This window comes from Gallinula chloropus (genome assembly GCF_964237585.1).
Source record: "Gallinula chloropus genome assembly, chromosome: 17".
NCBI classification, from domain to species: domain Eukaryota; kingdom Metazoa; phylum Chordata; class Aves; order Gruiformes; family Rallidae; genus Gallinula; species Gallinula chloropus.
This window is the reverse complement of record NC_140102.1, coordinates 1,204,367-1,228,766: the sequence shown is the minus strand read 5'-3', so window position 1 is coordinate 1,228,766 and position 24,400 is coordinate 1,204,367. Positions and strand designations below refer to the sequence as shown.

Sequence of the window (24,400 nt, the reverse complement as noted above, 5' to 3'; positions counted from 1 at the left end):
TTATCTGAGCAATTAGAACTTAAACCTGAAGACTGACTTTGCTACATGATGTAGAAGAGGAAAAAGGGGTCCTGCAAAGGTGAAGTGTAGTGCAATAAAACTAAGGACCGAATATCATTGGAGTGGGCAAACTGGGGTTTAGGAATGTTGGCTGCAGAAAGGAGCTGTATGCTGTTAGCCAGGATTACATCCTGCATTGTATACTCCCTGCCTTGCGTTCCGCTGAGGATCAAGTTTTATTCCATTTAAGAAGCTCTGTGCCCTCTCCTTTTCTGAAGAAAAAGAATGTGTTTGCTCCTGTCATCCTGTAGTTTCACAAGTGCTGTGAGGCTGATGCTGCCTTAGCAGCTTAGTCTCTGCCCAGTGGTATTCCTGCTAGCATCACCCTTGTCTTGGTGTTACTGTTCGACAGCATCACCGCTCCTCGCAAAGCCTCCGCATCCTTGGAATGCAAGAGCCTTTTAATCGGATTTCAGTGGTGTTTCTCAGGATGGGGAGAGGGAGGAAGGTCTCCTTAAGATCACTGAGATTGTGGGAGGGGCGGATTGATTCCGATAAGCTGATTGGGTTAGTGACTATTTTGGAAAGGAGAGGTCAAGACTCCAAGGGGAATGGCACAGTGGGCTGGGACAGGGCTCGGCGTGGATTGAAAGATGAAAGGGAATGGGCAAGGTGCCCAGGGCTCCGAGCCTGCTGAGGAGAGGAGGGCATCAGGGCGGGGGAGATGATAAGTCAGCAGTCGATGTGCCAGCGTGGTGTTTCTCTGCTCAAGGGAAGTGGTGGTGAAATAACCATTCCTGAGGCTGTGGACTCAGGGAGGCAATATTCCTTTGGTGATGGTTTCATGTTCTTGTGCAGCTCCGTATTCCCAGAATATACAAACAGGTGTATTTTTAGGGTAAGCACACCCCGAAATACATCAGGTGAGGACCGAGAGTCCTTCTCAGGGACTGCCCAACACTAGGCAAGAGGGTGGCAGCACAAAATCAGGCACCTGACCGTGAATTATGGTATGCATTTCCTTAAAAATGGAGTATGACAGCTTTTAAAGGGGGAAAAACAACCCCAGAACAAACCATTTGACCTTACATAGCCTCCTGCTCTGTTACAAAGTTTAAGTACATTCTTTTTTTAATTAGGAAAAATTCAGGTTACTTCTTGTTGCTGAAATTCTAATTACTGCTGGTGTTCCCTCATCTCTGCAGTAAGAATGTAATTAAAGCCAAAGCTAATCTCCTGCCTTTGTCCTCGAGATACTGGAAAAACTGCCTTGTCATGGTAAAAGCCATATTTTGATGGGAAATCAGCCGTTTGAAGGTCAGCCTCTCAGGTAGCACCTCGCAGAGTGCTGTCACAGAAAGGAGATTTACAATAGAAAGTAAATTACAGTGATTGAGATTACAGCAATGCAGAGCCCTGTGTTTAACCAGTGACTGACGGTGCTGCAACTGGTATGGAGTGCTGATTGAGATGTGGCTTTAACTGGGTTCTGATGCGGGCTGGCTGCTCTGCAGACTGGGTTCTTTACCCTTTGCCCTTCACTTACACCTCTGGGATTTAGGGGGTAATTTTTGTTGGTTCTCCAGTAACTGCCTGAAAACGGAACATTCCTGCTCTTTACATGCAGTTAAATTGGGGGGCTTTGTACCTCCAAATGGAACCCAGCTCTTTTTTTTTCCTCTTAAAATGCTTGGGATTCTTGCCTTGTGTGGTGGTATTACCTGTGTGGGTCTGGGTCCGTGCCATGCCTGGATCTGAGCGCTCTTTGTTTGCTCACAGGAGGGCTCTGAGCAGCGCTGCTGAAGGGATCGCTTTCCCCGTGTTTGATGTGAGCCTGGTGACCGGGGTCCTGTGCTCGCTATGCCCAGGGAGCCGGGCTGCGTGCACCGGCTGCGGCAGAGAACGCACAGCATGGTAAGCAGGGGCAAAGCTTGCTGCAGAATATGCTGTTATTTCCATTGATTAGTTGTCCCTTCACTGAGGGGTGATCAATAACGCTTTCAGTCACACCCATCTTGGCACTCTTGGTTTGGAAGCACGTGCTCAGAGCATCTGGCCAGCTGTTCATATCACAAAGAGTTGGTGTTTGCCCATCAGCATCCAGGTGTCTGCTTTAAACCAGAAGTTACTTTTAAATATCTCAACCCTTGAAACTTACTGGGCTGATGGGAACTTAGTTTTGTGCAGATGCTCTTGTAGGTTTTGTGATGTATTCTCTGGTGGTTGGGCCTAATCGAGGTACTATGATGTTGTTTTTAGAGGGGGAAGAACAGTATGTCTCTCGTTATGGGGTACATGACATATCTGAAAGGCACCTTAATCTGAGTTTAGCTACCTTATGAATTTAAATTAGCATGCTGCTGTTTGATGTTCATGCTGACTCTACATCAATACTTGTGTTTTCTTTATTCTTCCTTTTTTCCCCCTAGATTCTTTTCCCTCGTTGGATTTCTTCAGTTCTGTTGGATGTGTAATTACAGCTATGGCAACAAGGGTAGAAATAAATTCTACTTTGGCGTCTTTGACGGCAGTACCTGACTTAACTGAGATCAGAAATGAGGATAAATCGCAGCGTGTGTATGTGAGTGTGCTTTCAGATGCGAGCAACAAGACAAAGGAGGCTTCAGCATCGCTGACTCCTGAAGACAAGAACAAGTTTGGGAGTACTTTGAGATCTGCAACGATGCCATCACTAGGATCAAGGCCAAGACTTTTCCCAAAGCCTTTTTCTAAGGACAAATCTTCGGATAATTTCACAAATGTAAAACCACCTGTTCCAGCTTTCAGATCGAGTAGTCTTATTAGAAGGACCACCGATGAAACCTCATCTGCTAAGGCATTCAGTGGGAACATTCCTCCGTTGGTAGATCAGAAAGCAATTGAAAATGAAAGTAAGGCTGGCAGTGAAGTGGTCACAAACATGACTTTCTTCACTGGTCCCAGTGCCAACACTGTCATTCTTTTCGAGGCAGCGGGCACGGAGCAGTCAAAGGTAAGTCTGGCCCCAGAGAAAAGGGCTGCTGAGGAGCGCAGAGTGTTCAGTACTATGCAAACCAAAGAGCTTCAATGCAGCACGAAGCTGGAGAAACCTTCTCAGCCCCCTGAGACCTCCAGGAGTCCGGAAGGGTCTCTTCATCGGCAGATATCGCTTTCTTCCAGTCTTAGACCAGTCACTTGGAACTCCCTCAAAACTGGGGAAAAGAAAGATGCGTGTGAAGTTCACCCAGGGGAGAAAACCAATGATGATGCAAATAATATCAGCAGTAAAGCTGAGTTCTCTGATGTGCAGCAGAGGCCAAAACATAGACCAGTATCTGCTATTTTTCTGGAATCATTACGGGATCAAAGGCATCGCACCGTGGAAACTGCTGAGGACAAATCTCCTACAGAGAAATCCTGGGTTAGAAAACCACGGCCGTTGTCCATGGACCTGACAGCTAAGTTTGAACAGAAGGACCTTTCCTCCTGCAAGAAGACTTCCTCATCTCATGAAAGCAAGGAGACTGTATCAATAATTTCTTTTACTGACGTGGACTGTCATGGTCAGTCTGAAATGGGGCCAAAAACTGAAGAAACCGAATTTAATAAAGGTAGTTCTTCTAAAACAAACTTGAAGTGCAGCAGTCAGGACATTGGCATCCTCAGTAATGGAAAATACACGTGGGAAACGAAGCTTAAATCTAAAAGTGAACAAATTGAGACAAAACCAGAAATAGTGACTAACTTGCACGGTCCTGAGAGGAGCCTTGAAGCCACGAGTGAAAGCAGAACTACCAAGGGGGGGAAAAGGATGGATCAAAAGGAAACGTATCTGTTTGCAGGCTGTGAGAGCCCTGCGGCATCCTCGGACAAAGAGAACAGTATTGTGAGAGGTAGTGTTAAAAAGCACATTAACTTGTTTACTCCAGAAAACCCCGGTACCTCAGTGGATGTGGAGCTTCTCCAGTCAGCTGAGAGGGAAAACAGATGTGTGAGCATCCAGCAGAGGATCCGGGAGCTGACAACGGAGGGTGCTGAGCCGAAGCCGGGCAGCCTGCGCAGGTCGCTCCCATCACGGCCACTTTCTGCAGACTTCACAAAGATGTAGGTTGCAGAGAAATTCTGTTTAATCCTCTTAACTCCTCATTCAGCAGAACTTGTTTTCTCAGTGCAGTAGAATAACCGGTTCCACTCAATGGAATTATTTTTATACTGTTGTTCTTTAGCCCTTTATCCCACCTTTTTCTACCCCCCAAAAAAACCCCCAACCCAAAACCTGTCAATGTTGTGGCCTCTGCATGTCATTGTAACTGCATATCTAAAATGTCAGGTGTTTTGCAGCCTTGAGGTGAGTGTTACAGACTGGAAGCTCATGTATTTGTGAGGAAGCCCAAGAACAGCTGCAGTAATGCCTTTGTCAGTGGTACAGAGTGTCAGGTTTTCAGCCAGGCAGGAATGTTATTTTGCCATCATATTAAAGACTAAATATCTGTGCTGTCTCCCCTGCCTAACCTGAGGCAATGGGCAATGTCATTAGGGTCATAGGAGCTCTGCTGATTTTTCCGTAGCAAACCAAAGCAAGCCAATAAAAATCTTCTCCAGTAAGGAGATTCAGCCCAAGATAAAATGTGTTCTCTCAGTACAGAGTTGTTTAATTGATTCTTTTGAAGTTACAATGATTTGTGACGTGACTGAGATGGTGCTTTGTGCTCTCTGAGGGCCTGCTCCTACTCTGGGTCGTTCCTCTGCTGATGGCAGAGGGGTAAAGAAGGGAGACTCATGGTTTTTGGTAGTGTAAGGAAAGAAGAATCATGTTTTTTGGCAGTGTAGAGGAAGCGAGCTTTGCATGACCAACGCAGCAGACGTTGGGCTAACAGGGCTGGCTCTGTGAACAGGGGAATAGCACCGTTTTTCACCAATCCTTGGTCTTTTAACAGCATGATCAGAACAAATATAACTGAGGCATGAGAGTATTAGCATCTCTATGTAACTGAGCCTCGTCACATACCTCACAAGTCTTGTACAGTAACATGCCCAACAAACCTTTGTTTGGGAAGCAACAACCCTTCAGCCTGGAAACAATCCACCACATACAGTTACTCACTATGAAATTGTGATGGTTCTGCTTTACAAAATGCAATTTAGTGGCTAATTTCTACCAGCCTGCTTGGGCAGGATGTGTACCTCCTAACTCCACGGACTACAAGGAGTAACAGGAGTCTTTTCCTCTTAGGTTTTCAAGTCCAGCATCGGCCAGCGAAGCGAAGCCTGAGAAACCTGCTGAAACCAGAACCGACTCCAGCGATGGAATGCAAGAAACCCAGAGGGTAAGGAGATGGCATCAGCTGGGGCGGCCTGGGGTAAGGTTTGTGCTCGGATGGCAGGGAGCACAGTCCTGTGCCTGGATCAGGCAGCAGCTCTAAGGTGGGCATTTATTAAGAAGGAGATAAGTAGGTTACTTGTGTAAATCTGTCTTTATGACATACTGATAAAGTATGGGAGTACCAGCACTGTTTAGTTGCTAAAAGCTAAGTCTTCAGGCTGTTAAATGTGAGCAGTGCTACTGAGGGAAGTGTATTCTGTATACTATTTTAAAGGGACTTTAGATGCATGAAAGACCATTGTGAATCAACCTGGGCTGCAGTGGTTTTCTGCACTGAATGTCCTTTGTTTTCCCCCAGCATGGCTAGGCAATGCATTTCTACATACAAGTCACAGCTCTTTATTAAATACCTGCTGTACACCTCTCCTAATTAACGTTTAAGTGAGAAGTTTTGACAGACGAAGTATCCCACAGCAAGCCCTGATGTGCTGTGGGAGCTGGTAGGCTGCCTTTGTCTCTAAGCAACACTTGGGTGTTGCAAAACACAATTTCCCAGCTGCCACTTGTTAGTACTGGAGATTTAGTGCCATTTTAAGGGTAGTTCTTGTGAGTTCCCACGGCTGTGCTTTTTGCCTGTGGAGGTTTAAGACAGGTGTATTTGGTAAGGAAACTAGCAGCTAGGTACACAGCTGCTATAGCTTAATGTCACTTTAAGTAATACCGACTTGTTTTAAAATGAAAAGGTTTCATTCATAGAAAGGCTGTTTTCAGAACCTGCCAGGATTGGGGTTGGTGAGATTTTACTTCAGCTCTGCCCTAACGTTGTTCTGAGCTGAGCAGCTCCAGCTGTGGAGTTTACTCGGAGCTTCATGTTCTGGATTGTGTAATTACTTAGTGAACAGTGAGGTTTGGAAAGACACTTTGACAAAGTGCAGGGAAAGCTTGGTGTCTCCCAGGAGCTCAGCCTTCCTCTGAAGGTACTGGCATCCCTGCAGTGCTGCTCCACGCTTTGCTTTTGAGCTTGAATTTCTGTAGGGCTCGCCACATAAAGGTTCAGAGGTGTTTCTGTAGCAGCTGGGGTTATGAACCTTCTCAAGGTTTGAACTATTTCTCTGTGTGTTGCCTTCTCTGGAGTAAGATGTGAATATAAATTCACTGCCAGTTAAAACACCTTGGGAAATCTGAGCTTGGGAACTCACAGGATCATGTGTATCAGCACTTCACTGTTTAATCCCCCCCCCCTAAAAACCAAGCTATGAAATAATTGTGTTATAATCAAGATCCAGGAGCTGGAGGTGAACATTTGCTTAGATTACCTGAGTGGATTTGTGTTCAGAGTAGGTCCAAGTCGGTTTATTTAATACATCTGCCACAAAGTTCATTTTAAACTAACTCTCTGAACCGTTGGGTTTTCTCCTTCCAGACTCAGGAGCTGAAGCTCGCACGTGGCACGGATCCCACTGAAGCACACGCTGCTGGGAACACCTGGAAACCTCGGCAGGTTGTGAAGCTAACAAACAAACCAGAGCAGGTAGAGAGGAAAGGGAGCTTCCTTGGAGACAGCCAGCACTGTTCTCAGCAGAGTGAAAACTCTGTCTCCTTCACGAGCAGCTTGGAAAAGAAATTAAAACCAACCACGCTGATGGAGAAGACCTACATCAAAACTGTGCGGGCCACCATGTTCGACCATAACGTTCAGAGGCATAATGTTGCTGCTGATCACCCTGGGACAGATTCTGCACTGAAAATGAGCAGTGAGCCAGAGGGAAAGCATGAGGCAGCAACCTGGGGGCACAACAGACGGTCCTGGATGGGAATGGGAGAAGTGGATGAAACCTTTGGTCTAAAGCAGGAGTATCACAAGCAGCCTGATTCATCCAAACATACAGCTGATGGAGAGAAAGGTGGGAAACCGGCTTGTTCAAGTGAAGACAAGAAAGTGACTCCAGGGATTCTCTTAGAAAAATCTTTGGTTGAGAAAAGTGACAGACCCACTCCTAAATACACAGACGACTCTGTCTTTTACCAGAGGATAGAGCCGAGGTATGAGATCTTTCAGACGTGTGGGGAAAGGGTTCTTAGTGAAGCCATTGCCATGGCTCCTGAAAAAAAGGCCATGACACTCAGAGCTAGAAAATCATCTCTGAAAGAGAGTAAAACAGATGAGGATGTTCTACCTGCTGGTCAGCTGGCTAGGACAAGCAGTAAAACTCTCTACTTGAAAGAAGATAACAGTGTTTCAGAAGCTAGAGACGCAGGAGACTTTGTGAGCAAGTCTGTGTTGAGAGAGCCTATGGATCTCTTCTCCAGTGAGAGCACTTCACCTGAGCAGAAAAAAGATGCAGGGAAATTTGAAACTGATCGGACCTTAATGGGTGAGAAAGCACCTTATTCCATAACCAAAAGTAAATATTTGGGAATGGATGATAAAGGAAACACACATCTCTCTGAAAATAAACCTTTTAAGAGTGAAGTCTCCTCCGTGGATAAACCAGAGAGGTCTCATGTGGTGAAAGGCTCTTCTGAGAAAAGGAGTTTTAGATCAGGTGGGACCAACAGCTTTGAGTTCAGAAGCAATTTTGATTATGAAATGACGTCAGCAAGTGTAAATAAACACGGGGTCCAGTCGTCTTCAGTGCTTTCAAGTGGGCAATTTTGTAAATCTTCCAGTAGCCAGCACCCTGATGTGAATGTTCTACCCATTAATAAAGAGGACTCGAGGGCCTTTGGCTTAAGGAAAAGCTTAGACTTCAACTGCAAAGAACAGGGCTTTACCTTGGATAATACAGCTCGTGGGAACAGTGAGAAGCTCAGAGCAACAGACCATGAAGAAAAAGTCAGGAGAACCAGAAGTAGCGTCTCTGACTTGAAGATTTCTGAAAGGTGGAGGAGGAGAACCTTGCCTCAGGATTCTGTCAAGGCAGAAGAAGCCATCTGGCTCACCCCAGAGAACATCAAAAGGCTGAGCCAGACAGATTCATTACAGTTGGATGAAGGCTCAGTTAAAAAGAGGAGCAAAAAAAGCAAAGAGGGGATGGAGGGGAGCGAGGCAAACCAAGCTGTTCTTGGCAGTCCTGATGATTACTTGAAAAATCAGAGCTCTCCCTTTGAGCCAAAAGCAACTTACTTTGCAGTGACTTACCAGATTCCTGGTAACAAAGCAGAGAAGAGCTTTGTTGGCTCTCCCAGTGCCCATGAAACTAAGGCAACTTCTAGCTCGAGTGAGGGAGCAACAGTTAACCTGGACCCTGTTTTCCCTGGAAGGTCCAAGTCTTTCTTGCAGCAACCACATAAAAACTTGACAAGTACGAATTGCAGAGAGCACTCACGGGAAGTCCAGCTCAACAAGGACTGGCTCAAAGATGATGACAAAGGGGAGATTTTTTCCAAACCCATTGGATTTGGTAGTTTTCATATATCTAGGAAAGATAACCAACAGCATTATGAAAGAGGCCTGGATCATTCTAAAGAGAAAATTATAGATGTTGATGCTTTCCTTGTAAAACAGGATCTGGATAATACAGCTCAAACTGAACTCAGAAGTAGCAGAAGAAGAGTCTCCTCTTACCACGAGCCCAAGTCCCCGCTGCGTTTTGCACAGGCACATAAAGACAGTGAACTGGTCTCCCAGAACAGGACTGAAAATCGTTATGATGTCTCAGAAAGGAAGGCTGAGGATGGGTACAGATCCCAAATCCTTGATATTGATGCACTCATGGCAGAATATAAAGAGGAATCAGCGAAGGCCAGTAACACTCAAGACAAGGTCTCTGAAGACCATGGTTCATCTAGCAGGGAGAAATCAAAGAACAAAAGAAACGTGTCAGAGAGGGTGAGTTCTTCCTATAGCTGGAAAGAGTGGAAGGGGTCGGGGCACTATTCCATTAATACCAAACAAGGTGATGGTGTGGAAGAGTACCACGCTCCAGAGAAACTAATCCTACATGAAAAGAGCAAAGAGAAAGTAGATTTGTGTAGCCCTGAATTTGATAAACCAAAGTGCAAAGACAGAAAGTTCAGCCCTCCCTACTGGGGAAATCCCAGCTGCTTCTTTTCAGAGAAGTTTTTAAATTCCCCTGTGGACTTCACTAGGAAGAAGACTTTTATTGTTGATGAGGATGAAGAAGTGAACTTAACTTCCAGGAGTCAGAGCTCAAAATTCGTAATGGAGAAGGTCCAGCCCATAAACACCATCAGTACGGACCAAAAGCCAGATGTTAATGTTGCTTCCAAGTTGTCCATAAAGGGGGATGATGGTGTCTTACAGAAGAAGTTGGTGGTAAAAGAACAGTTCCTGGAGGTGTCTCCGGAGGGAGACTGGAGCAAAAATGTGGTGAGGACCTCTGTAATGAGGAACAAAGACGATGGGAGTAAGGCAGTGTGTGAGAACGACTCCTCCCATGTGAACAGCAAAACTGATTGGAAGACCCCTCCGGCCAGTTTAGGAGGTGCACCCCCAGATTTAAGGCGATCCTATTTGGAAAAGAGCCGCCAAGGGAAGGACAGTGTGCCACTTGTGCCGGAGGCGAGGGGAAGGAAGGACCTGTACCGGCCCCGGCAGAGCTTCCCGCTGGACAGGGCAGACAGCAGCTGGAAACAGACGGTGGCATCTCAGTCAGAGTCCTTCTTCCAGGAGGAGAAAAAGGTACTGCCAGATGGTTTTTAAGTGTCTCCTGTACCTGAAATTGAAAGCCAGGAGAAGCTTTTATTCTGTCTCTGCTGCTGTGCCTCAGCGTTTGCTGTGCCTGCAGCGAGTGAGCAGATGGGTAATTCTCAGTAGGGGCCATTTCCCCTTGGGTTGTATTTCTTGAGGAGTTTGTATTGTAAGACATGGCTAGATTTTGGGTTCAAGTGTGTAGATATTTATTGATGTTTCCATGGAGAGTATGCAAGCGCTTTAGATTTACTTCTATTACTTTAAAATTTACTTTATTACTGCTAATTAATTAGGATATTAAATTGTGAACTCTGCAGTTCTATAGTTACTTGTAAAGTAGCCATTTAGGTGTATTTTATAAGTTGTCAGGAGATATCTTTTTGGAGTTGTGGGGGATTTTCTCTGAAGGAAGAAGTAGTTGTTTTCAGTTGGGTGAATGGCCCCAGCTTTGTGTGAAGCTTCACTGCTGCTGCTGGCTGTGGTGAGCGGCAGCTGAACGATGTGGCCGCTGGTGGTGATGATGTTTTTCCATTTTGCATTTTCACCTTTGAATTTCCTCTGGTTTTCTTCTTCAGAAGGGCCTTTTATACACATAGGTCTGTGCCTGTACATGTAACGACCTCTGTATCTTACAGGCTCCTAGGAAAGAGTGGACCAAGCAGAGGTTGGACAAACCAGACGGAACAGACGTCTCCTTGGCCTCTACTCAGAGAAGCCGGCACAGCTTTTACAAGGAGAGGAGGGCGGATTACGGGACGGTAGGTGGTTCTAGGGAGAGAAGGGGGGTGCAGCTGGGTTTACTGTTCAGTGCTGCTTCCCTTTCTGTGAATAGCTGTGGAAGGAGCTATGTGTGTTCCTGCAGAAGGAGCAGGGATGCTTTCCATGGCCTCTGGCTGGCAGAGGATGCTTCTCCCTGGGGCTCCACCACGCTGCTCTGGGGCTCCACCACGCTGCTTTGTGCCATATCTGCAAACACAGAGCATCATCCATGAGGCATGCTCAGTTTTTGCCTTCTAAGGAAAGGATTTCCACCCTGGGTCTAGATCGTTGTGCTGCTTGTTTGTATCAGCTGGTTGGGTTCCAGAAAAGCCTTTCTGGAAAATCATGTGGACAAACAGAACCGTGTCATGGCCTGAAAAACGATGGGTTTAACTTTCATTCTGTGGGCATGTGAAGCATCAGGGCTGGCTTTTTTTGGTAGTCTGATGCCTCTGCCATGCATGCTTGGGGGTGGGTCCCTGCTTAAAGCTCTCAGGGGATGTTCCCTGGAAGTTGCAGAGTGGTTTCCTGACTTCAGTCCACAGATGGATTTTGCGGTGGGAAATAGTTGGCATCCTATGCCCTTGTTCCAAGATACAGAGTAAAGATCTGACTCTTCCAAAAGTTACGTAAGGAAAGAAATACCAACATTTATCATGGGAAACAAAGGATTTTAAAACATCAACAGCACAGAACTTGGCAACTTTGGGATACTTTGCTGCTGCCTCTGAAGCCATCCTTACTGGAGGGTTTGAACCACTGCAGGTGCTGTGCTGGGGGGGGTTTGCCTTTTTTTTCCCCCCTTTAACATAAAAAAAGCCCTTGTGTGTGGCAGCAGGTCTGATTCCCTGTGATAATGCTGCAGTCACTTCAGAGTGCACGCTGGTGGAACTCTGCACGTAGATATTTGCAGTCTTTGAGCATCCGGATGTCCCACGTCTTGTCAGAACTCGCACTTGCGGGGAAAGGGGCGACTGGAAGGTGTTACCAGCTCACTGGTCCCAGGGCAAAGCTGCTCTGTCCTCCCAGTCCGCTAGCACACTCGTGTGGCGACTGCCTGCATCACGCTCAGCAGAGACGGGCTTTGGGATCCCTGGTGCCGGGTTCTCAGCCCTTTGATGGAGAAGAGGCAGGAAGAAAGGGAAGCAGGAAGAAAGGGAGGCAGGAAAGGGGCTGGGCTGCTTTTTCTCTTTAAGTGAAGAAAATGGAAAAAAGCCCAAAGCGAGAAGGACTTTGTAAACTAATTTCCTAACAGGAGCTTTGAAGGAGGCTCATGTTGTTCCAGTTCTGGTCTTGAAACTTCCTGGAAGGCACCCAAGGGTGTTGATGCTTTCCTTTTAAAACAGGATCTGGATAACACAGCTCAAACTGAGCAGAAGTAGTCTCCTGATACAGTGTCACGACCTGTCCTGTATTCTTTGGTATTTAACAACCCAACTTGGGTTAATCCACATTTATTGCATCATTTCCCATCGGTCTGTGAGGAGAAACAGCTGCTTGGATGAAATTTTCCAAGACAGCTGATGAGGTAGATTCCTGTGGATGAGGACAGTGAATGAAGCAAGGTGTGGTACTACAATTTTACTTTACTTCTGGAGAAGTAACTTCTTTGTGACTTGATGGGAATCTACTTCAATTCTATGATTCCAATGAGGTTACTTTTTGAAAGGTTATATAGGACTTACACTGCCATGGCTTGGTTTCATGGTTTATAATTGATAACCAGCAATTGGTGGTTGGAATTGCACAGGTTGATACTCCTGAGATTTAGCACCCATCTGCATTGTATTTTTTTTTAGCCCCTGTTTGTGTTATTTAATAACACTTTTATAAAGGTGCCAGGCTCGTGCTCTGTGTTTTCACTAGGGGTGGTACTTTTCTCTGTCCATCTCCTACAAAGAAAATCAGTGCTGTAAGTTCCCAAGGCTGGTAGAGCATCACAGTGCTTGGAGCTGATGTTCCCAGTGGGAAGGAGGAAAGGTTTCTGTACCTGTGGCAGTAGATTCCAGACTTCACCACCTTCGAAGAGACTGTGTGGGTTATTGACCATGAGCATATCCTACAACGTGATATCATAGCATCGTGTTCTGCTACCTGTAAAGATGGGTTCCCTCCCCATGGGTAATGGAAATACCACAGTTTGGCACTGCCCCCTTGTTTATTTGGGCTGTACCAGCCTCGAGGATACTGAAATCTGCATTTCAATGTGATGGGCTGTGGGACTGCTGAGGTTTCATGGTTTAAAACCTGCCAGCTGAGAAGATCTTTAAAGACTGATGGATTTCTTGGTCTGTTTTTCTCTGAGGTCAGTAGCATTACGTGTCTTGGACTGGAGAATGTGTTGTTATCTGTTATCCATTCCTGCTACTGCACAGTGGATGTTTTAGTGTTCTCCTGGCTACCTCTTGAGATGTTCAGAAAGTGACTTTGGCAGGAGTCAGCTGTGTCCATGTCCTTGGGGTAAGGACAGAGAGGGACTCCTGTGGTGATCAGCAAGGTAAATTCTTCTCATTTGTGATTTCTGTGGGAATATGTCAGCCTTTCTTTCTGTTTCTGGGAGCACAGAATCTAGGTTAATGACTGTAAGCATTGTTGGCAGTATTTTCTTAATGAGTGACTGTTATAAATATTACTGCTAGTTGTAGCTTAGTGCTTTAACATTCTTGTTTCCCTGCTTTAACATTCTATTGCAACACACTTCCCTCCTTTGCACCATTTGATATATCTGATTCTACTAAAGAAAGAAACTAGTTCAATCTAATGTGGAATTAAGGGAAAGAATAGAATGTGATGAATAATTAGTCTCCTGTTTGCATCTCTAGAGCTCACAGCCGTGAGCAGGCTGAACTTTTCTCTGCCCACTTCAACACATGTACTCCTTCGTGAAGCCCAACACATCATGTTGTGCTTCACCCTGAGCCTGCATGACAGCACAGGTATAAAAATAAAGCTGTTGTCCTGTTTGCCCTGAAAACCTGGGATTTCAGCTCAGAGAAGTGGCTGTGAGTCTCTGGGAGCAGACAAAGCTGAGTACCTTGGGTTTCCATAGGAGTCTGTTCTGAGCCTCTGCTGTGAGTGCCTGTACAGTGACAGTGCCCTGTGTGTGCAGCCTGGATTCAGCACGCTGCTGCCCTGGAAGGCTGCACGGCTGTGACACTACAGTCACACTGCCTGGGTTCCAGGAGAGGATACACTCCAGTCACACTGCCTGGGTTCCAGGAGAGGATGTTGAGGGCTGTCGTGATGCCATCACTGCTGACACGGGATCCTCTGACGTTCGGTCACAAACCTCAGGCCCCGATTAAGTCATCAACACTGATAGGAGCCTTATGAGCTAGAAGCTGAGGAATGTGCTGTGCCACTCACCCTCAGACAGAAGGAGTGCTGAGGGGATTGCTCCCTCCTCCAGAAAGAGAGCAGCTTTAGCACAGCTGTGGTTTATAGCCAGAATTGCTGTAGTTAAAACAGAGCGCTCTGGTACTGGAACTGGCCTGGGCATGAATTATTTTGAAGCTTCTGGTTATACAGCATATGTATCTGTTTTATAGTTAACTTTGGTCTTCTCCTTTGGTGAGGAAAATCCAGTACCCATAATGGTATCCATATAAAGACACACTCACTTGAGACTGATGTGTGGGTGGAGAAGAAAACCATGAGCTGCCTCTTAAAAATAATTTGGAAACGAACTGCAAGGGAGAGAAGATAAATATTTTATAAACACGCTCAAATGAGTTTATGGTTTGGCTTGTCACGCATCACCAATGCCAGGACTGGCACCTCTCCTGCCCCTTGGAAACCAAGTGTTCTCATCTCCTGACTGTATAAAGCCTCTGAAACGGTGGCTTTGCTCCTTCCCAGGTGGAAACAGATGTACTAAGAAATGGTCATGTAGGAATTGTTCCTTTTAGCCTAAAATGGCATCAGCCTGGAAGCACAGGGAAGGAATTTGTCAGCTCTTACAGCTGTCAGATGTTTGTCAGCTCTTACAGGCGGCGGTTGGAAAAGTGAGGTGTGTTTTTCTTAACCCCCCCAGAACCAAAATTTCAAACAGCAGAGATTGTGGGGTCCTGGAGCTGGTTTGTGCCACCTCCACGATGTCCTTCCCTGGGAGAGGTGAGGAGTGCTGGGATGGGGAAAGGCAGTCAGAGCCCTCCCTGGACTGGCCCCTGCCATTCACCTTTCCTTTTCCCAATCCAAAAAACCCCAGGATGTATGTCAAAAAAGGGGGATGGGGTAGGAATGTCATGAGTCCTGTGTTTGCTCTTCACAACATACTCACCATCGTTTGGCCACTCGCTTCCTATTTGTGACGGCAGCCGGGGAGGCCGCCCCGTGTTGTTGGTTAAGAACTCCTTTGCCCAGGCTTTCTTCCTTTTTTGGTAGCATTCGTGTGCTGGGAGCGTTCTGGTGGGACAGCCAAAGACCCTTTGTTGTGCCTGTTCCTTCTCCTTCGCAGATGATGTTTGTACACTGGCAGCAGGAGCTCTTTTGCGTGTGGTTTTCCCCTTTTCTCCTACGTTCTGGAAAAATAAGGTCAGCTCCCAACCCCAACAGCATTACCAGCATTTCATAACCCTGCCTGCCGAGCAGAGTGGGTTTAGAAGCTTCTCTTTCCTCCCAGCTGAAGGGCTGTTTTAGTGTGAAACCCCAAGTGCTATTATTAAATGGAGCCTAACGCCTTAGGGATTACTGAGAGGGGAGAAGCCCGAGCAGTTAGATGCTCAATAACAAGTGGTTAAGTCACATGGCGCTGGAGCTCAGCGGCTGCTTATAAGTAGCCACAGCATCTGTTAAAGGCGCAGAGCTCAGCGTGGTGACGTGGGCCAGGCAGACAGACAGACAGACACCCTACATTATTCATGTGGCTTTGAATCGCTCCGCTCCTCACTGCTGCTGGAGGCGGGGAAGAGCGAGGAGGCTGTGTCTGCTGAGGATGGTTCTGCGCTAGCTGGGTGCTTGGGAAGATGGAGTATTACTACTGTCCCCGCTTGCTGAAGTTCCTGCAGTATCTGTGGGTGAGTTGACTCGCTAGCCTAGCTGTGCTTGCCAAGGGTGGATGTTTTAGGCTGTTTCCAAACCTCCTGAGACCGTTCATAGGCAGCGATGGCTTTGCTCTGCAGTTTCTTTCTCACGTTGTGGAATAGTAACACACAACTTGGGATTTACTTTGGGTGAGAGGGGCTGTCTGGTCTCTAATACTCACTTAAAACAAAGAGGGTGCCGACTACTTGAACACGCCTCAGAAAACCCTCCCAGGAGCCGGATTTCCCCCCTTGTTTCTGGCTAACTGTAGGAGTTGTGGTTTTGCACCCTGGGAAGTGTTCTTCCCCAGCTGTTGAAAAGCTGTTCCTCAGGCTCTGGAGCCTGCTGCTTCTGGGGACGCTTCTCCTTCCCCACTGCCTGTGATCGGAGTGAAATGGCCAGAGCTAACAGCTTTACATGTGTGTGTTTTTACAGTTCCTTGCTGAGCTCTAACTTGACTGCTTCCATAGGCTTTGCCCCTCCCAGGGAGCACTTCCCCCTCAGACCATCCTTAGGGCTTCCTGGGTGGAAATCCTGGGACAGACGGTTGTGCTGCGCTGGCTGTGGGCTCGGCAGGGCTGCCTCTGCACTGGCACTGCTGCTTCTCTGGCATCTCCACAGTTAAAGGATTAATTTGATTATTAAAGCCCTTACGAGTAGATACGATATTTGAACCTAATTACTCCCTGTTTTAATTTCCTCAGTACTGGTGAGACCCCACGTTTCATTCGTTTCGGTGTTGGCTGTGCTAAGCTTGTAATCTTTCCAGCTGTAAACTCAGTTGACTGCTTTACTCAGCTGTAAACTCTTGTGGGCAAGACTGGCACTTCAAGCCACCAAACGTGAGCTGATGGTTAGTGTGTTTTCAGCCAGGAGCCAGGAGTTGGCACCCCTCATTTTGAGTTTAATCTGACAGTCCTTGCCCCATCTGTGCTTTGATCCCTCTGAGGTGAGATCACCTACTGGATGCTTTTTGCAGCTGGGAGAGAAAAGAGTACTGGGCATTTTCTTAGGAGTATCTTTCTGTTGGACACTGCAGTACTGGAAATCGTGGAAGTCTTCAGACATTTCTGCAGCCTTTTTTTTCTTTCTTTCTTGTATTGGATTAGCTGGGTTGTTAAGAGGTGAGCTTCCTTTAAAGAACTGGCGTGATGTACCAGACTTTGGTACAGTGAGTGGGCGGAAGCTCTTGGTGGTTTGTTGGTGTGTGAAGTCAGGGTGGGCTCTGGCTGCTTTTGCTTTCATGTAGAGCTGGTGATTTTCTGTAAGGCCAGAAAAAAACAAACCAAACAATCGCCTTGATCAGTGCAGAAGACCACTGGGCTGCTATCTTGTGCTGTGAGGTTTTAGGCTGCAGCAGGACGGGGATGTCTGACTTGCTGTGTGTGTCTCTGTGCTCTTTCAGAGGCCCTGGAGCATTCCATGGGCACTTGGTGTGCTCCCTTCTGCAATGTTGCAGGAAAATATGGGAAGGGACATAAAAGTGAAGGGAAGGGAAAAGCGTGGCTGCACCTCTTGTCCTTTCAGTGTTGGTGTTGCAGCAGAAGGCTCCTAAGGAGATGTTTATCAGCTCTCTCTATTTATAAGCAGGAGTAACCAGAGATGTGGGGTTGGTTGTCAAGCTTTGTGGCGAGTTATTTAATCTCTCTGGGGGAGCTAAGGTACTTTATTCATTAGGCAGATGTACCTGAAGAGGCTGTAACTCTTAATTAAAAGCATGTTATAAGGAATATCCCCCTTTTCAAGCTGCTGCTTTCAGTTCTCAATAGGTTGCATCTCTCCTGCCGTGTACTTGTTGCTCCTACGCAGGGATGGAGCTGTGGGATAGCAGAGGACCTGATCGGTGCTGGCTGCCTGCTGATTATTTGCTGCCTTCCTCTTCTGATCTCTAAATAGGATGTTTGTTACTGTCACTGGTGGGCAGGTTGTCAGGAGAGATCTTCTCAGTGTGTTTTGATCACGGCACAGTTTGCGGTTGGCCTGAGTACATGCGGAATGATGACGGGTCACCAGGAGGTGTGTGACCTGTAGTCAGGGGTGTTGAGCAACAGCTCTGAGCATCCAGTGAGTAGTTCTTGTGTCCAGGCAAAGTGTTCTGCTGAGCAGGTTGTGTGAGCTGCAGGTAGAGCTCCTTCCAGCGATCCAACCTTGAGCTCCCTTTCTGGTTCCAGGTGGAATGATGAGAACAGCAAGCTTATCAAACCGGGATTGTTTGCACTCCTAACGAGATACCCTGTGGCTACAGTGATGGGTAATGCTGAGATGGGGGTGCTGAGAAGCAGGGTCCTAAGGAAGCCTGAGCAGTGCATTGGCTGATGGCAGGAGGTGAACTACTGAGAGCTACTGATGCAGCTCTACCAACTCACTGACAAACTCCAAGTGATAAAAGAGGAATGTCAGGAGTGCTGGTGGAGCCTTGTGGATTGCTGGATGATGGGGCTGTGATTTTCATGAGTCTTCAGGATGGCTGTTCAGGAAGCCAGAAATTCCTGGCTGGTGTGATAACAGCCTGGTTTTGGTCAAATCAGTGGATGCTTCTCGGAGCTGGGGAAGAGCCAGGACTCTTAAGCACCACTCTGGTTTGGTTCACTCACAGTAGTTTGGCTTTTCATACTATAATACGCTTCCTGTTGTTGGGAGAGATTTCTTGGAAGCTTGTGGGTTTGGGACTCCAGCAGTCTATCGATCCTTCTCTCATTCTGGCCATTCAGACCATAGATCCCACCTGCATGGCACACAGCCGGGCCTCTGCTGGTAAGAGGCAGGAGGAAAGGGCCCAGGCTGCTCCTGGGTCTGTCTGCAGCCCTTGGTAGGACAGGCCTCAGTCCCTGCTTTCCTCCAGGCTGCTGGTGGTGCTCTCTTCCTCTTTACAGCAGCACTGGTTCCTCTTGCTGCCTTTTCCATTGACCTGGAATCTGAGCTGCCCGGGTTGCTTTCAGGAGTATCAGAGTCACCAGGCTGGAAAAGCCCTTTGGGATCATCGAGTCCAACCGTCCCTGTCCTGTGCTGACCCAGATCCCTGAGCACCTCATCTCCCCTCTGTGAAACACCCCCAGGGGTGGGGACTCAGCCCCCTCCCTGGGCAGCCTGTGCCACAGCCCCACAACTCTGCCAGGGAAGAACTTTGCCCTCCCAGCTGAGCTGACCCTGCCCTGGGGCAGCTTGAGCCCATTGCCCCTTGTCCCATCTCCTGTCCCCTGGCTGCAGAGACCATTGCCCACCTCTCTGCACCCTCCTGTCAAGTGATGTCCAGTTCCAGCCTGTGTCTGTACTTGGGTCCCTCCTGTCAGATGCTCTGGTGAGCACAGTGCTGCACACTAAGCACCAGGCCTGTTGTGGTCGCCTGCAGCTCAGCAGCTGAAACTGAGACTGAATCATAGTCCTGTTCCACGTCATCACTTCCTTCTCTGCTCTGCCATGTACCTTCCTCCTGTCTGTCATCTCTTCATCATCTTTAATTGGTTAATTATTGTAATTACATATGCAAGTGCTAGTCTTTTGGTGACCATGCGTTACCTTGGTTGTATTTGAGTATCCTCCAGGGTACGTGGGGTGTTCATCATCCCTTTCCAGGTGGTGAGGAGCTTTGCAGCAGATACAACACACCTTTAGGTCTTGCATAAGATGTCCATTAAGTGCAGCTCATCAGTCTGTTGTCCTGCTGCTTGCCTCAGTGTCACAGCTGAGCTGCTCAGCATGCCAGGGATGCAGCCACAGCAAGGAGCCTCCTGCTCCACGAGATGCCCTCTGCCCAGTAACCAGTTCTTTTGGCAGGCTCGTGGAGACACAGCCGCTCGTGGAGCACCCTCTGTGGGTTCCCTGCCTGTCCTTGGCCATCTCAAAGCTGGCAGCGATTCTCGCTCTGCCCCGGGGTGTTTTATGGGTGCTCCAGTTTTGCTGATGTAATCTCTCTTTTGGTGTATCTGAGGCTGTGGTAGGAGCACGCTGCTGAGCAAGGATCCGTGTCGCAAGTGGGGCCGGGTAACATAAGCCGGCTCAGGGAGCAGAGCCCAGGCTCCTTGCAGTGTCAGTAGCTCGGAAGGCTCTGGATGTGTTCCAGAACAGGTGCTGAAGGGAAAGAAACAGGAGCCCTGGCTGATTTTTGAACAGGCACCACAGTACTTGTGGGGAGGGGAGGGTTGGTGTCAGGGTGCGAGCTGCCCTGGCTGCAGGTTTGGGTGCCCTGGGTAGGAGCCAGCTGCGGCTTTGGTCACAGCCACCTTCAGAATGGTCCTGGCTGGTTTGATGGTCAGTGAGGGACCTGGCTCGGGGTGCTGGCTGAGAGACAACCTGCAATCCAAACCTTGGGGCTCAGTGGAGAGCTACGTGAGTGCAGCTTGACCCAGGTAACGTCAGTAGGTGAGAGGGGGCAGCTGGGAGAGCTGAGAGCAGGGACCAGTGCACCACCCTGCATGAGGGAGCACGGTGGGCTATGAAGGTGTGGCCTTCCCCTTGCAGCTAGCTGTTGGCCTGCCCTGGATCACCCACAGCACGCATGGTGGGTCAGTAAATCCCTGTGAAGTGGATGGTTTCAGTAGCTTGAGCTGAGTGTGATGTGAAACCATCTGGGGCAGGTGAGTGGCTGAAGGTGCCCTGAAACTACAAGTTGAAGAGTGGCCTTGGCCCCACCTTAGCCAAACGAACTTCCAAAAGGCCTGTGGCAGACCAGTGTCCTGTGAGCAGCAGAGCTGCTCTCCTAAGGCTCGTTGCTCTGGTATGTGTGTGTGGTGCTGGGATACACCATGGGATCAGAGTGGGCTCCCAGTTTGTGGCTCAGTGTCGGCCTTCTGGTGTGGATGATGGCAGCGAGCCTCCTGAGCGTGCGAGGTGCTGTTCCTGGCGAGGTGTTTCTTCTCAGTCTGGCACTGCTCTCTGCTCAAACAGCAAACAAACTGCTGCTGCATCTTGAAAGCGTTCCAGAGCAAAAGCCTGGCTTATATCAAACGCTATCCTGTAGCTCTGTGGTTTAAAAAGACCATCTTACTCTTTATTGGCAGTCATTAAACAATAATTACAAAATCAAAAGAACACTGGGGTGTTGAAGTAAGATCTAAATTGGTTTTGCCAGGTTTTTACGGGCAGTTCTGGTACCTCCTTATCCGGTGATTCCAGAGGAAGTGGCTGCCTGATAATAACTACGCCGCTGCGGCAGCATCGGGATGGGGATGGAAGGAAACCCTAATCACAGCTCTGCCTGCCACGTGCAGCGGCTGTCCCTGTGTCACAGAGGGAAGGCTTTTTTACCACATGCCTTCCCGTTGTGTTTCTGTGGATGGTGTCTGCTCCTGGCCTCTTGCAGCGTTACCCTTTGGTGATGGGGCAATCGCGTTCCAGGCACATGTGTTTCCCAATGAGTTAACAATCCCTCACCCCAGGCGTGTCAGAGAGCTCTGCTGTGCTGCTCTCAGCAGCTAAACCTTCCTTGCAGGTAATCCGAGCAAGCAAAGCCCCATTGCAGGGAAAATTCTGCTGTAGAAGAGGAGTCATGACTTCTGTGTCACTGTGAAGGGCAGACAGACGAAAGGAACCCAGCCAAGGAAGCTGGTTCCCCTCTGGAACGCGAGAGAGTGCTGTTCAGCCACGGGAGGCTGGTGTGCTGGCCCAAGGCCACTCGCCCTCAAGGGAAACGCTGGCAGATCCAGGCCAGTTTGTTATAATTAGGTGTGGTATTAAGTTTAATTTACCATCAAATGCTTTTATGAAATAGCGAGTTCGAGTTGACCTCAGGGCAACACGTTCTGCATTCAGTTCCCTTCAGACACCTGGGAATCATGTGGCAATGTGCGTGTCGTTCCAGGCTCCTGGCAGCTGGAAGGGGGGACAGGCTGCCCCTGCCCTGCTCCTCCTGGAGCCTGATGTAGCAAGGGTGCTTCTGATGGAAGGGAATCTTCAGAGCCACAAAGATGCTCAGAGGGCTGGAGCAGCTCCCCTATGGAGAGAGGCTGAGGGAGCTGGGCTGGGTCAGCCTGGAGAAGAGAAGGCTGTGGGGGGACCTCATTGCAGCCTCCCAGTCCCTGAAGGGAGCAGAGGAACAGGAGGGGAATCAGCTTTATAAAAGAGTAGATATGGCAGGACAAGGGGGGTGGATTAAAGCTAAAGGAGGGAAGGTTTAAATTAGATATTAGGGGGAAGTTCTTTGCAGAGAGAGTGATGAGGGGCTGGAACAGGCTGCCCAGAGAGGGGGTGGGTGCCCCATCCCTGGGGGTGTTCAAGACCAGGTTGGATGGGGCCCTGGGCAACCTTGTGTAGCTCCAGGCCTGGAGGTTGGTGGCCCTGCCTGTGGCAGATGGGTTGCAACTGTGTGATCCTTGGGGTCACTTTCAGCCCCAACCAGTCTGTGATCCTGCTACGAGGCTGAGAGGAACTGCTAAACCTCGCTTACCCGTCCAAAGAAGAGGTAACGTTGCTGCCTGCCTACTAATGTTTTGATCTGAAGTTGTTTTGACTCAGTTCCTGCTTTCCCATGCTGTTGTCCGCGTCGCTCGCGCTGGGAGATGGCCAAGTTCCCACTATTGTTCTGTGGTGGGGCAGTTGTGAGCTGTTCAGCCAGCCAGCGTGTGTTTACTGTACCGAAAGGAAACGGCGTTTTTGGGAGCCGCTCGGGCACGGGGAGGGGTGCTCCGTACCGGCCTGTCCGCGGGCAGCACAGGACTCTGTCCTGCTGGGCAGAGCTGCTCTTAAAAAGTAACTGGAAGGTAAATCTGACACCTGAATGAAGCCTGATAAAAACGCAGCATTTGGTGTAGTGGTTCGGGGTTGAGGCGATGAACACCTGCGGCGCTTGGGAAGGGAGTATGGCCTGAGCGCTAACCGCAGCACGTAGGCACGGTGTGGTGGCCAAGGATGGAGACTGCTGGTGTCAGATGAAGCTAGGTGCTGGAATGGGCTGCCCAGAGAGGGAGTGGGTGCCCCATCCCTGGGGGTGTTCAAGGCCAGGTTGGATGGGGCCCTGGGCAACCTTGTGTAGCTCCAGGCCTGGAGGTTGGTGTCCCTGCCTGTGGCAGGGGGTTGGAGCTCTGTGACCCTTGGGGTCCCTCCCAACCCAGACCAGTCTGGGATTCTGTGATTCTATGACCTGGGGACACAGCAGTATTTCACGGGTCCAGGCAGGGGCAGTACAGCAAACCTAGTCGAGGAGGTGGAAGGAATTTCAGCAAATGAACCTTTCGAATTCCAGACCAAGCAGGAAATAACACACCTCATCTAAAACCCATCAGCGAAGGCCACGCCTGTGACCCTGATAAGCGACGTTAGATAGCACCTTCCACAGCAGTACGGGGCATGGAGCAGTGTTTTGTAGGGAGAAACGGACCCGTGTGGTGGCACAGGGCTCACACAGTTGTCAGGCAGCACAGGGTTATGCTGGAAGAGCTGATTTAAGGTGAATTTACCTTGCAGCTTCTGGCTGCTCCTCTTTCAGGAAGGAAATAAATGCCTTGCAGAAAGCATGCTCTTTCTTCAGAGTGTTAGGGGAGCACTGAAAGCCTCAGCTGAACCCTCAGTGCTCGGAGGTTCCTGAGCCCCAGGGAGGAGGAGGAATCTGGGGGTGTTTCTTTAGGCAGAAAAGAAAAGGTTCAGTATTTGATCCCTTTGCAAAGGAGGCCAGAAACGCCCTGATAAATAGCACACTTGGCATTCACTGACCCACTTCAGCACAGCATGCCTTGCACCAGCTCTCACTCTGCAGAGAGCACGCTGCTCCCCTGTAGATCCTGCAGTCTGTCTGTCTGTCTGTCACTCCTTAACGCTGGTCTGTGTGTCTCAGCTGTGGGGCTCAGGCACACACCGACGTGGAGCCTGATTTTTAGGCATGGTGCTGCTGAGCAACACTGGAACTTGGGAGCTTTGAGGAGGCCGTTCCTGACTCCTACAACCTGTGTAACGAATGTAGTGCATGGGGCCCAATCCTGCTTCCCCAAAAGCTCAGCTGCCCACAAAAAAAGCTCTTTGGGCCTAAGGGGGTTCCTGCTGTTACGGGGTGGGGGAGCCAAGCCCCGTCCGGCCCAACTGCTGGGAAGGGAGGTGCTGGCTGGGCCAGGGTGGGGCAAAGCCCCTCGTGCTGCCCCTCGTGAGATCAGCCTGAATTTTGTGGTGAAATTTTAAGGAGCTGGAATGAAATTGGTGAATCAGGCACGAGGCTTGGGGTCAGGTTCTGATGCTGTTGTGGAAGGGTGCTGGTGGGGAGGGCTGTGAGTGACTGTGTGCAGGCCTGGACTGCCAGCAGGGCCTCTCACAGGGAAGGAAACGCTTTGACTGTCCCTTCGTGTCGCATTGACCTTTCTGGTTTGCATATGACCTCACTCCCTCATACAGGAACAAGAGATGTCCCAACTCTTCTTCCCATTACCATCTTGGGCAGAAGTGACCCGTTCCCATGCTCATTTTCTTTCACTTCCTTCCCTTCCCTTCTTCTCCTGGAGAGAAAAGTGGAGTGGCTGGCAGGAGTGCAGACTGCCTCCTGGCCTGGGGAAGGCTGCTCGAGAGGGTTTGCAGTTACCTGTGCCTTAACATATGGGAGTCCCTTGGATCAAGCAATGGAGCAGTAACTCTTCCCACTTTGGATCTACCGTAAGAGCCCTGGCTGGGCACTGGGCTGGGCATGCAGGGGAGATGCTCTTGCAGCTTGCAAGGCCAATGGTATCCCGGGCTCCATCAGCAGA

General features: G+C 48.9%; 1 protein-coding gene across 1 annotated transcript in view; it reads left to right on the top strand.

Annotated features, from left to right (window-relative positions):
• Window positions 1-2,482: 2,482 nt before the first annotated feature.
• Window positions 2,483-24,400, top strand: part of KIAA1671 — a gene marked incomplete at its 5' end in the record, with an annotated part of 59,344 nt that continues 37,426 nt past the window's right edge. Inside the window, 4 exons of the mRNA XM_084271806.1 lie at window positions 2,483-4,083; window positions 5,213-5,306; window positions 6,726-9,947; window positions 10,595-10,717. Of these exons, the coding sequence (XP_084127932.1) occupies window positions 2,483-4,083; window positions 5,213-5,306; window positions 6,726-9,947; window positions 10,595-10,717 (5,040 nt within the window). The remainder of the gene's footprint in view (window positions 4,084-5,212; window positions 5,307-6,725; window positions 9,948-10,594; window positions 10,718-24,400) is intronic.